Source organism: Protomyctophum bolini (assembly GCF_963924005.1).
Source record: "Protomyctophum bolini genome assembly, chromosome: 11".
NCBI classification, from domain to species: Eukaryota; Metazoa; Chordata; class Actinopteri; order Myctophiformes; family Myctophidae; genus Protomyctophum; species Protomyctophum bolini.
The window spans coordinates 15,737,220-15,751,645 of NC_137872.1; the positions used below are offsets into that span (position 1 = coordinate 15,737,220).

At 43.7% G+C, this 14,426-nt stretch overlaps 1 protein-coding gene across 1 annotated transcript in view; it reads left to right on the forward strand.

The window, feature by feature from the left end:
* Positions 1–7,793: 7,793 nt before the first annotated feature.
* Positions 7,794–14,426, forward strand: part of LOC308323308 (voltage-dependent T-type calcium channel subunit alpha-1I-like) — a gene marked incomplete at its 3' end in the record, with an annotated part of 202,182 nt that continues 195,549 nt past the window's right edge. The window contains exon 1 of the mRNA XM_080775029.1: positions 7,794–7,834. Coding sequence (XP_080631155.1) covers positions 7,809–7,834 — 26 coding nt within the window. The 5' untranslated portion in view covers positions 7,794–7,808. The remainder of the gene's footprint in view (positions 7,835–14,426) is intronic.

Sequence of the window (14,426 nt, forward strand, 5' to 3'; positions counted from 1 at the left end):
GTTAATGTGTGTGTCTCTCTCTCTCACTCACACACACACACACACACACACACTTTTCCTTTCTCTCTCACGTTCATGCACACACACACACACACACACACACACACGCACTGTATGTGCTACCATCTTCCTACTCAGCAACAAACTTACAGTCGGGGAGTATGCACTGCAAAATTCAGAGTGTACCCATACCCCAATATTTGAACCAATCGGCCATACGTTTCAATTTGAGAGATTTAATACCTCTATCATTCATGGTTCATGGATACATAAATAAACAACATGGGGTTGAAAGGCGGTGCGTCTCGGTGTAGATCTTGGTCTGTGAGGTCAGCCGTCTATGTGGTCATAGGCAGTCTAAAACCTTCTCACGTCAAGGACCCCCTAGTGATGATGGACCCCCACACCTCATCTACACAGGCAAGGAGTGAGCATTATGGACCCCCACACCTCATCTATACAGGCAAGGAGTGAGCATTATGGACCCCCACACCTCATCTACACAGGCAAGGAGTGAGCATTATGGACCCCCACACCTCATCTACACAGGCAAGGAGAGAGCATTATGGACCCCCACACCTCATCTACACAGGCAAGGAGTGAGCATTATGGACCCCCACACCTCATCTACACAGGCAAGGAGTGAGCATTATGGACCCCCACACCTCATCTACACAGGCAATGAGTGAGCATTATGGACCCCCACACCTCATCTACACAGGCAAGGAGTGAGCATTATGGACCCCCACACCTCATCTACACAGGCAAGGAGTGAGCATTATGGACCCCCACACCTCATCTACACAGGCAAGGAGTGAGCATTATGGACCCCCACACCTCATCTACACAGGCAAGGAGTGAGCATTATGGACCCCCACACCTCATCTACACAGGCAAGGAGTGAGCATTATGGACCCCCACACCTCATCTACACAGGCAAGGAGTGAGCATTATGGACCCCCACACCTCATCTACACAGGCAAGGAGTGAGCATTATGGACCTCCACACCTCATCTACACAGGCAAGGAGAGAGCATTATGGACCCCCACACCTCATCTACACAGGCAAGGAGTGAGCATTATGGACCCCCACACCTCATCTACACAGGCAAGGAGTGAGCATTATGGACCCCCACACCTCATCTACACAGGCAAGGAGTGAGCGTTATGGACCCCCACACCTCATCTACACAGGCAAGGAGTGAGCGTTATGGACCCCCACACCTCATCTACACAGGCAAGGAGTGAGCGTTATGGACCCCCACACCTCATCTACACAGGCAAGGAGTGAGCGTTCCGACGGCGATATTGCAAAAACCAATAAAATAACCATTAACTAGTATAGATAGACTGAGTATAGATTTTTGGGGCCGCGAAACCTTGCTCTCTCAACTGAATATAGGAGGGGTGGACGACGTCGCTCTCTCAAACTCAGACTGAATATAGGAGGGGTGGACAACGTCGCTCTCTCAAACTCAGACTGAATATAGGAGGGGTGGACAACGTCGCTCTCTCAAATAGAGACTCTGCGACTGAATGTAGGAGGGGTGGACGACGTCGCCGCACGCTCGCGGTACGTGAGGACAGTCTCATTGATGTCATCGTTCGCTCGCATCGCTGGCGGTGCGGATGCGGTGTCATCTACTGGCAGCGTGCACAGGAAATGTGGCGCTGATCGCTCCAGCGCTTTACGAGATTAGACTCTCAGACACACACACACACAAACACACACACACATACACACACGCACACAGACCCGTTTATAGGCGGCTCGCCTCCTTCAGAGAAAAACAATAAAAATACATAGATAAGCAGATGGTTGGATCCACGGATGGCTGCTTATGTGTACGCTTGTGTGCTTGTATATGGAGTTGGATAGATCATATATTACACAGATGGCTAACCGATGGTAAAGCCTGTACGGTACATTTATGTTTATTATTGTCACTCCAAAGTTCAAGAATAAAAACGCTTGCACACTAAGGCCTCTGATGCTATCATAGATGCCGTTATTGCTCTATAAGGTGACTTTGGAATGTCTTTTTTCTTTCATCGCTTTCGTATTATTGTCACTCCGCCTTTATTTATTTGTTCCTTTTTGGATGCTACAGTACAAGCAGTTTTATTTTAGTCCCTGTATACCTTCTGCCAGTTTAGCATCTTGTTAGCGGATTAGTTCTGTATGTGATGAGAAAAAGAGGCTTTGCTGAAAATCCACTGGCCTATTTTTCTTAGCTTGTAATAAATAGCCGTTAATATAATTATTCTGTGTAAACAAAGTCCACTCTCCCACTGACATCAATAATCCCACCGTAGGATTTAAGACAAATATAAACAGCTTCACACATTCAATAACACACAAACCCACGCACGCACGCATGCATGCACACACGCACACACTTTTGTATCCATAATGGTATTATTTTCTGTCTTCAACTTTCAGCACCATGGACAGCTCAAGATAGTAATTATCCAAGACAAGATAAGATAATGATAAATAATCTGAATTTTTTTTTTTTTTTTTTTTTTTTTTTAATGAAGAGATATATGGAAATTCTTTATTGGGAATAGCCCCATGAGATGAATCTTCTCCTTTTCAAGGGGATAACCCTAACCCACACTTTTCTATAAGCAATTAGACAAACAGTTGGCAGACAACAAAACAACATGCAAGAATACTTACAGCTAAACAGAAAAAGAAAAACACAGAGTACTTAAATGGATCATTGGCCTGATCGGAGCAGCCCCATAGCGGTATAGTTCTAAAGCCTGATCGGAGCAGCCCCATAGCGGTATAGTTCTAAAGCCTGATCGGAGCAGCCCGATAGCGGTATAGTTCTAAAGCCTGATCGGAGCAGCCCCATAGCGGTATAGTTCTAAAGCCTGATCGGAGCAGCCCCATAGCGATATAGTTCTAAAGCCTGATCGGAGCAGCCCCATAGCGGTATAGTTCTAAAGCCTGATCGGAGCAGCCCCATAGCGGTATAGTTCTAAAGCCTGATCGGAGCAGCCCCATAGCGGTATAGTTCTAAAGCCTGATCGGAGCAGCCCCATAGCGGTATAGTTCTAAAGCCTGATCAGAGCAGCCCCATAGCGGTATAGTTCTAAAGCCTGATCGGAGCAGCCCCATAGCGGTATAGTTCTAAAGCCTGATCGGAGCAGCCCGATAGCGGACTGAGGTGCTTAATGTATGTTTTGTAATAATAATTCAAAATCTAACTAGTAAAGTAACTATAACTAAAGTTGTCCAATAGTAGTGGAGTAAAAGTACGATATTTGGCTCTGATGCGTAGAAGTAAAAGTAAAAATACATCAAAACTGTACTTAAGTACAGTACTTGAGTAAATGTACATGGTTACTTTACAACACTGGCTATTTGGAGACTATTGTGGTATGCAGGAAGTGTCCACCTCCATCACTTTCAGCATGCTTTGGGAGATTGTTAACTCTACCCCTTTGTCTGTTATTATTCAGTTATTCATACGCTGTTGGCCTGGTTTTAACCCTAAAAATGGCTGAGTTATATAATTTTCATAATGTCAGTGGGGGGGGGGGGGAGCATTTCAATTGAAATCGAAACACTACGGCTGCCAACGCACGCACGCACGCACGCATGCACGCACGCACGGCGCACACACACACGAACGCACACACGCAGCTTGTTTAAACAATTCTGCCAGCATCTATTTCCACCCCTGCCCAAAGTGAGTCTCCCATCTGACCACGAGCGCTTTTCAATAAAGGGAGAGAGGAAGTTGCTGCAAAACTAAACGTTTTATTGAATAAAAGATAACAGTTTGGCGATTAGACTCCATTGACATTTTACGTATACTAGCCCTTACCCGTTGTGAAATACTTGTAAGTGGGAGCGATTGGTGCAGGCAGTGAGGAGATACGGCGGCGTTTCTGACAGACACACATTCAGACATTCAGACAGACATTGTCAGAATTATAGTAGTATGATGATGATGATGACGATGATAAAATTAGCTTTCAATAGGGAGAAAGCCCCTTTGTAGTCTGACGCTGGTGGTGGCAGTGCATGCAGATGAACCTCCCTCCTTCTCAACACTAGACGATTGGTACGAGGAGGTGGAGTTGGGGATGAAGGAGGGTTGCTGGTTGCATGCTGAAACAAGTGTCAGAGGCATGCAGTGATATTTAAAGTCTGATAGGCTGACTGCAGATTGGCTAGATAGGCCAGTCAATCAAAGCTAAAAAGGGGCGTGACCCAAAATACATTGCAATAGTATAATCATTCAATGATCGTTAGGGTCATGCTAACAATACTCAAATTTGATTATTATATACATTTTTGATCATGGTAAATTCAGGGGTTGAACGTTGGGGTATAATATTGAAAACTATAATATAAGGCAAACTAGGGGTTATATGATTCTGAACTCATTCCAAGCATTAGTTTTGCATGAAAAACACTTCTTGGGCTACAAACGGCCATGGCCGCTTGCCCAAATATGCCCAAATGTGATGACTTCATCACATTTGTGACCAGATTTGACTGAGAGCCTGCCATTGTGCAACCTCCAGCTTTTCACCAGAGGAGAATATTTTATCCAAAATGAGTTAAGAGCACATGCAGATTCTTCACTTACTGTACACTCTAGTATGTGAAGAGTCTGCATGTGCTATACAGCAACTGCCTGTCATAATTTCACCCCCCTCCCCATCTAATTATTGGACAGTATTAGGATGTGGATATTCATTTTGTATTCATCCTTAGGGCCCCAAATCACACCTTAGAAAGCACGACTGTATTTCAAGCATGACTGTATTTCAAACACAAAGTGTTTTTGACATGCGGGGTTCATATTTTGACACCAGCAACTGCCTGTCATAATTTCACCCCCCTTCCCATCTAATTATTGGACAGTATTAGGATGTGGATATTCATTTTGTATTCATCCTTAGGGCCCCAAATCACACCCTAGAAAGCACGACTGTATTTCAAGCATGACTGTATTTCAAACACAAAGTGTTTTTGACATGCAGGGTTCATATTTTGACAGCAGCAACTGCCTGTCATAATTTCACCCCCTCCCTATCTAAGTATTGGACAGTATTAAGATGTTGATATTGATTTTGTATTCATCCTTAGCGCCCCATGCAAATCACACCTTAGAAAGCATGAGTGTCTATTTCAAACATAAACGGTTTAAGGTATTATAATACTTGACAATAACAGTCAGTATAATAAGCTTCATAATGTGTTATGATAAAGGTTATCATTACATATAATTATAAATGTTCATGAGAAAATTATACTGTCTTATAAGATTGTGTATAATGCATTATAAACATGAAATACATAGCAAGTTATGAATTATTATAATACTTGATATTATAAATCATTATCATAAAGTTAAAGTATAATGATTATTTATCAGCGCATAGATATAATTATACATGTTTATTAGAAGATTATAATATAAGTGTGGTTATAATTCGTTCTAAACGTGGGATGCAGCAAGTGTTACCAATTTTTTTGTTGCCTTAAATAGGTTTTCAATAGTATACCCCAACAGTCAACCCCTGAATTTACCATGAGCCAAAATGTATATAATAATCAGTTTTTAAATGTCATTTGGATGACCCTATCAAAAAATGTAAAAATCCTTGAATGATTACTATTGCAATTTATTTTGGGTCAAGTCTTAGATTGACTGGCCTATAAAGTGCTCACCTCTCAAGCCAACAGAGATCTTCCTTATTGAATTGATGCTTAAAGCTACATTTGAGCTTTTCAAGTGGGCCCTGATCCAGAATAAGCTGGAGAACCACTGTTCTGTTTGATTGATTTCTGGCTGGCCTGAAGGGATAGAAAATACACTAAATAAATATACAACACAGCAATGTGAAAAACTGTTCAGCTGTGTGTGTGTGTGTGTGTGTGTGTGTGTGTGTGTGTGTGTGTGTGTGTGTGTGTGTGTGTGTGTGTGTGTGTGTGTGTGTGTGTGTGTGTGTGTGTGTGTGTGTGTGCGCATGTACAAGTGCTTAGATATGCAGTACACATTGTGTGTGTGTGTACAGTATGTGTGATGGCCTGGTCCATAGATGAATGTGAATCCGCTCACTCGCTAAGTGGGGGGAATAGAAAGCCATTTCCTTCACAGAGCACAGTGGCGGGGCTAAGTGAATCGTCAATGAATGTGCGATGACTGCAGAGAGTGATTTCCAGTGTGGGCGGCGTGTGTGTATGTGTGTGTGTGTACTGTACTCTACTCTACTACTGTATCTCTGTGAGATACGGCATGATTCTCAGTGAACTGTACCATGCTCCGTAAACGGATGGGTTTACAATAAATGCATTTGCTCTCGTGGGACACAGAGACTGAGAGTAACGAGCCCTCAGGGGCTCATGGAATCTGCATTGGCCAATGAGAGGCAGTAAAGTGTTATCATAAAGTTGTTCTAGTTGATGTTCTACTCACACCGTGAGCAACTCGTGGCGAGCCCTCTGGCTTCTTTTGTGAACAGTGAATTCACATTCACTATCAACCCCTCGCTGTCACATGTAGGGCTCTATTCAATGATCAGGGTCAATCAAAAACAACAGAGGGGAGATATGCGTTAACCACAGTGTTCCATAAGCATTTGCATAATATATTATTGTGGGAAAAATGCCTGGAATTGGGACTCCAGGGTTGATGTGGTTAACATATTTAGTTTTCATCAGTCTTAGCAGAAACAGGGATAAAACCCGCAGCCCAACCGAACCCTGCTTATTGTTACGATTATCTGTGATATTATTAGATTATTTTATGCTATTATTTTTTCTTGGGGGGTTCCCAGGCAAATTTGTTAACACAGCAGCAAAATCAACGACATTAATAATGAGCTTGTATATTCTAGCTATTTTCCCCCAAATCTTTTGGAATTTGGAATATCTTTGATTTTTTTGAGTGGTGCAACCGCTCCCTTACGGAGCTATGTGTGTAGCCGGCTGGGTGCCTGCCTACATGGGTGGGTATGAGCACGAAAACAGCATGGTCGTTTTTCACCACCTGTGCGCAACCTAACACACACACAAACACACACGCACATATTAACTGTATATATGATGATTTCGGGTGTGCCAGTACAGTACAGTACAGTACAGTATAAGTACAGTACAGTAGAGGGACCCCCACATGGTAACTTTGTCATTTCTCTACCGTTTCGGACGTGGGGCGGCTCGCCGGAACCGGGCTGGCACCCTGGCCGTGGTCCTGTGGGTCTGGAACTTCCGGGGACCCCCACAAGGAGTTGCACCACTCACTTCACACTGGTGTGATTTTTAACAACACAACGCTTTTATGGGGGTGCCTGGCACAAACTATTCTGCGGCAAATCAATGAGGAGTTTCTTGACATTAAAAAGTTTGGTGTATCCTGCATCGAATCGTTTGTTGTCTTATAACCAAAATATAACGCCCCTCCCCCCTGCTTGTCTTCTCAGATCGGGCCCGGGTTGCCATGACGACCGAGGAGTGTCCCGTGCCGCTGGGAGGCACAGTGTCCCCGGCTGCCATGACAACCGAGGAGTGTCCCGTGCCGCTGGGGGGCACAGTGTGTCCGGCTGCGGGGGCGGGCCTGCAGTGCGACGAGGAGGAGGAGGAGGAGGAGGAGGACTGCGGCTCGGTGAGGTCGGACGACATCATCGAGGAGGAGGGGCCGTGCGGCGACGACGACGATGACGACGTCAGCATCGGCAGCGACCTGAGCGCCCTGGTGCTGCCGTTCCCCGAGCTGGCGCCCGTGGTCTTCTTCTGCCTCAAGCAGACCACTTGCCCACGCAGCTGGTGCATCCGCATGGTCTCCAGCCCATATCCTTTATGGTACACTGGTTCCACATATGCTGGGTCAGGAAGGACACATTTGTGGGTCGCAGACACATTTTTATGCATGGGTCCCTTCATTTTTGGTTTCCTGCGTTTTGTTTTAATTATTATAATTTATAAAAACAATCCCCCTGAAAAAGTTTTCATGAATTAAATTAATTAAATGATTATTTAAGTAGGTCTTGTCTTGAATAAATTAAAATTAAAAAATTAAGAAATTCCATGAATTAGAAAACAAATGTTTAAGAAGTAGTGATAATAGCCGATCTAGATCTGCTATTTTCACTAAGTTGGGTCTCGGGGAATGTCTAATTTCTCTTTTGGGTCACGAGCTAAAAGGTTTGGGAACCACGGCTTTATTATACTGCACTGCTGGTGGGCCTTCTCACCCCTGACCATGTCCTTCTCTTATAAGGTTTTATACGCTTGTCACTGTTTCCATCATCTCTTTCATCTCTACGTGAAGCCTGGAAGTCTTCATCCAACGCAATGAAATACTCAGACAGTGCTCGTTTTATCCATCAGAGACAGCTCACGGGTTACATTTGTACTATCAAAGAGTTAACCACCTGAGCCCTAGCTTCCCTATATCGGAAATAGCCACTACAATATCATAAATAACGCTGTGAGCTTGTAGATTGACTATGTTCTGTAGGCCTTGGGAATATAGTCAACAAAATATAGGTTCCTTTGGAATATAGCTGTATATAATAGGTCTCACAGGAATACAGTCAACTAGTTTAGAGTTTATGTCAGTGGGGTCCAGGGACCTTCAGGGTTACTTGTGAGGGTTTCAAATGGACCGGTCTATAACTCTCATTTTGTCTGTGAGGTTCCCAGTTCCACCCCGTGCTCCCCCAGAGTTATCGAAGTATAGTGTCCTTGAGCAAGACACTGAACCCCGGCCCTAATTGCTCCCGATGTGCATGTTGGTGCCTTGCATGGTTTCCTCCGGCATCTATTTAAAGTGCTTTGGATAAAGGTGCTATATAAATGCACCATTTACCCTTTGTACACTCTCAGAGTTGATAGTTGAGGGCAGCACCAGTACAGGGCCATGATAACAGGATGAGTGGGTGAAGCAGGACTAAAGCGTGTCAAGGAGCTAGAGGAGGCTGGGTTGAATATCTCAAAAGGACCTGTCAGTGAAATCCGACAAGGTAACCTGACTGTAACTACTGTACAATAAACAACTGCAAACCACTGACAAATCTGCAGATATATATACTCCCAACCTTTGCAAACCAAGAGAGCGACAATGAATTTACCTCGAATTGCAATGTCCATGACATACTGTAATAACTCTATTACTGATTTACGTCTGCAGATAATACAAAAGAAAGTTCACTCAAAGGTCTCCAACACATATTTTTCCCATACCAAAAGGACCTTAAATCTTTTTGCTGCAGTAATCTCCTCTCTTCCTCCTAGTCACTCTTTGTCACTCAGCACCTCTAATCACTCCTGCTGTGACCTTTCCTGTCCACCGTTGTCTCATCTATATTGTCGTGTGCACCTTTTGCTCGGCCCGTTCAGCCCCATCTCCTCTGTCCTCTTTGACATCCTTTCATCCTGCTCTCCTCTCACTCATCCTCTTATCTCGCTGTCCTCACCCCCGCACCGCCCGCATCCACACTTTTTGGGATTTTACTTTCCTTCTCGCTCTTTTCAGAGTCTCTTGCCTCTGTGTCAAATTCTGTTGTTTTACCCTTTGCCTTTTTTTTTTCATTTTTTTTTTCATTTAGTCTTAGCCTTCACTTTCCCAGTCCCGTCACCTGACCCCTGTTCATTCCCTGTGCCCTGAGTCCCCTCGGAAGTACGGTAAGTCCAAACTATTCATGCCTCTCTTACTCTGACTGCATACAATGGCCCAGGCGTCCCTGCCTCTGTGATGCCTAATTGTGTTTGTGGGCAGAAACATTCCCTAACTGCAGTGGGCTAGCTTTGTCAGGTCAGGTGTGACCTACCTTGTTTATTTGTTACGTCAGGTGTGACTATAAGCCAGCAGAAGGATTTACCAGCTCAAGTTGTTGTTCATGTCTTACAAACACATTGACCTGAAGCACAGTATAGCACAGTATGCAATATACAATATACAGTATATACACTATACAATACTGTAAGCAAAAAATATATTTTGCAGTGTGGTTTCTGTGCCATGGGTTATTTCCATCTGATTATATTTACCGTAATCTCAATCTGTGGCAGAAGTATTTCCAATATTGATGTTGACGACACATAGATTGGCGTCATTTGAAACTCTCTTTAACCAAAGCATGCCGTTGACAGCTTTATACAGTAGAGACAGCCACTATCTCTGTGGAAAAGCTGAGAAGAGGGATATGGTCGGATGGAGTGACTGTCTCCCTCAATTGAATTGTTGTGGTTGAAGATGTCAGGACTTGACAGCACTGGTAGCAGCCACAAGTCCATGGACTCACTGATGCCCCGGTTTCAAAATGTATGTGTGTGTGTGTGCATGTGCGACTGTGCGTGTGCATGCAGGGGGGTTGCGATATGGGACGCTATACGTGTCATCATTGGGATTGCGATATGGAATGTATAAAATGTATAGATGTTTTTTCTCTCCCAGAGCCAAGCTATAGTTAGGCATTGTTGTGCAGGGAACTGCAACAACCATAATCTCATGAAAAATTAAGACAGGAAACCAAAATATTTGTTTTTGGAGAGTTCTCGAACCGAGTAAAGTTAAATGAAATTCAGCATTCTACAGTGCAGGCAATCACAGACAGACATAAAACCTAGAAGGGCTGACTAACTAGTTTCTATTTTCCTTTTGGATTATCTCTTTGATGATTATAAGACAGATTTCACACTGCATCCTATATGCCAAAGCCACTACTATGCTACTATCTGCTGTTCCCCTGGCTGTGGGCTGCATGGGCTACATGAGCCCACACACACACACACACACACACACACACACACACACACACACACACACACACACACGCACATGCACATGCACACACGCCAAATCTTGTTTCACAAAGCCGAGCTTCGAATGCATTGGTAGTGGTATCTAACAGGCTGTAAGCACGTTAGATGTGGAGAGACGTAATTCCATTGTGTGTGTGTGTGTGTGTGTGTGTGTGTGTGTGTGTGTGTGTGTGTGAGAGAGAGAGGCGGTTTTGAGGTGTTGTTTTTCTGTTGAGGGGGAGGGGGAGGGGAGGGGGAGGGGGGGGGGCCTCACACACACTGGTTTGTGCCCATTTGACAGCATTTGAGCAGTTGCAGTATAGATTAATCAGCTTCCACTGACAGTAATGAGAGAAGTTGAAATAATGATTTAATTAGCCATCAACAAACACACACATACTGTACACGCACCTACTGTACACACACACATGTATGCATGTGTATGCATACGCACGTATACAGTACTAGTATACACACAGCTCTCGTTCTCTTCCACTCAGCAAACAGCACTTTCCGGGCATAAAATAGCCTAGGGCTGGGTGCAATAACCGCAATACCGCCATACTGAGGTTGTGTAAAGGCATACGTGGTATCATAAATGGTATCAAGTTCATAACCGCTATTATAATTTTATTACATTTTTAATCCCACGATTTTGGAACCAACTTTTCACCCGGCGCCAATTGCCTAAGCTGCAGTCCTGGGCGCTATACTCTCCCTCTGCCAACCTGGGGAGAGCCCCGAACTGAGCTCATGCTTCCTTCAATGCATGAGTGAAGCAGGGCGCTTAATGCCCCACAACAGCAACAGCAGCGAGACCAGTATGACGTCTTAGAACTTTTTGTCTTTTCAAAACTTTGGCACCCTACTACTTATACACACGTTCACTTAGAAACTCTGTTCCAGTTTAGTTTTAGCCAGTTTCCATTTAGTTTCCATGTAATCTTCGTCATTGAGAAAAGGTAGTGGGTGAACATTTTTTGTCATAGTATTAGTCGACGAAATCAACACTGCAGCTTACCCATAGCAACCGCACAGCTTCTATGTGGATCTCTGCCGTCATGATGATGATGATGGTGTCATATTGGAGATGATCTCATAGTGTAGGCATATTTCTGCATTTCTAGGTTTTCAACTGCAACAGTTTATGTTGTGTGTGATGTCAGACCCGTGCTCCTGGTCAGCGTACATTGTGTGAATTGTGTTTATACTTTGACTTCATCAAGGTGCTTCGTATACTGTAGGGACACAGCATAGTGAAGAGACACAGAGAAGAGTCCGATGGTAATATAGTATAAAATACTTTTGTCCAACCCCAACAATGGAACCTAGAACTCTAATTTATCGAGTTTCAGTCAGCTAGAATAGATATAGTCTTAAGACACACCTGCATAACCACTCTGGAGAAAAACCATATCACTGTAAACAACAGTGTGAGTCAGGTAAGAATCAAGTCAGGTAAGAATCACGGCGTATCCACACTGGAGAAAAATCTTGCACTGTAAACAGTGTGACCAGAGTTTCAGTAGATCACCTGCAGTCACACCGGCGTCTCCACACAGGAGAAAAACCATATCACTGTAACCAATGTGAGAAGAGTTTCACCGGCTTAGGTACTCAAAAATAACACCTGTGTCTCCACAGTCCACACTGGAGAAAAACCATACCACTATAACCAGTGTGACAAGAATTTCAATCTGAAGAAACTCCAGCATATCCACACTGGAGAAAAACCTTAGAAAAACCATGCCACTGTAAACCGTGTGACAAGAGTTTCAATCTGTTAAATTCCCTAATATAAAGAGACTTCAGTGTATCCTGACTTGAAAAAAACATTTGTCTTTGTAAGTGGCTAAGCTAGCGGAGTGTGTTAGGGCATTAACAGCTTTTATGAAATAAACTAATAGTAATGTACAAGCTCGCTGCTTGTATATGTTGTTCTAAATCCTAAGGGTTTTCTGATAAACGTATGTTGCTGTATATACGGTAGCTCAAAATCTAATAGCCGATCTACAAGCTCAACATGCGCCAGGACAGGAGCCTCCGGATGCAGCACCTTGTGAGCTCGTATACATCGGCTGATTGTCGTCGTTGTACGCATGCAGTATACATGTGCATGCATAGCATAGCGCTTAAGTGGTTAAGGAGAAACCCAAACACACAGGTCTGTAACGCTGCAGAGTTAAATTAACATAATTTGGGATCCCAGAGATATAGGGGGTCTGTAGCCTAATGTATGCCAAACTGGGGGAGCTTGAAGTTAAAATGAGGTGCCTGTCTGTATATGCATACTGTACTTGTCTGTCTGTCTCTCTGTAGACTACGTACCGTATATCTGTCTCTTTCTGCACGTCTGTCTGTCTGTCTGTCTGTCTGTCTCTTCTCCCTCCCTCTCACTCTTTCTCTCTCGTATACAAGGCAAACGCCCAGAGGTTTTATCAGGCCTTAACATCTGAATACAGTGAGCCTCAACTATAGCATCTCATCTCTCTCACTTGCTAAATCTCTCCTTGTTTCCTTTCCGTCTATCTCTCTATCCATCCCTCTCGCTTATCCCACGTCCAACAGAAAAAACATTCACACACACATTCGAGCACACACACACACACACACACACACACACACACACACACACACACACACACACACACACAGGTCAACAGTTTGGGTAATGAGGACTGGACTGTTGCAGTTGGACAAGCTGAGATATTGAGTCTCTGTATGTGTCTATTTCTGTGCTGTATCTGTGTGTGCATTGACCAACTTGTCAAGTCTTACTTGACAGGATCTGACACGAATTGTAACCTGATGGTCAAGATTCAATGTAGCCCCCAAGCGAGCAGGTACAGTATAGGCTCTATTAGTTTAATGGTAAAAATGTCTGCACTTGCGTAAGAAACCGTATTCAAATCTGAGGTAGAAGAGGAAAGTAACATAGTAACAAGCTTTAACATTTGCATTTGCTTGGCACTTATTGTTATGTAATGCAATTGCGCAATATCAGCATTCTTTGTTTACACTCGGGGTCCAGTCAACGTTATAGCCATGCAATTGAGGCCAGCGATTGAGGATAACACAATGAACCTGTACTAGCTTTGGCCAATAGTCAATAGTTAACTCAGGCCAAATACTTAATTATGGCATATTGGTTATGACAGTGGTTCTCAACTCTGGGGACCACCAGTGGTCCTTGGGGGGGTTCCAGGTGGTCCCCAGCGAAATGATGGAGAGTTGGTAACCAAATGGACCCTTATAGATATTTTAACTCTTGAGAAACCTAATGGACCCCTATGGGTCCTTAGTTTAGAAGAAGTCTACACAATTAGAGAGAATGTAGAATAATTGTTATTTTGATCAATGTTTGCCTGTTATTTCTCCTACATCAATAGAGCATGGAATTATGGACAAAATCGGCTAAAGTTTTGGGTCTGAGTGGCTAAATCACATCAAATGCAGAATAAATAATGGGCCTGGATATGAAAAGGATTGAAGACGACATGGGTTATGACAGGCAGAAAGGTCTATACCGACAGCACACATTGTGAGTCATGTTGAGTGTGAAGTCCATTCATTATGCAGCTGGGTAATTAACAGGTCATGTCTTCTGGTTCTTTCTCATTGATCCTCCGAGGAAGGAATGCTGTTTTTG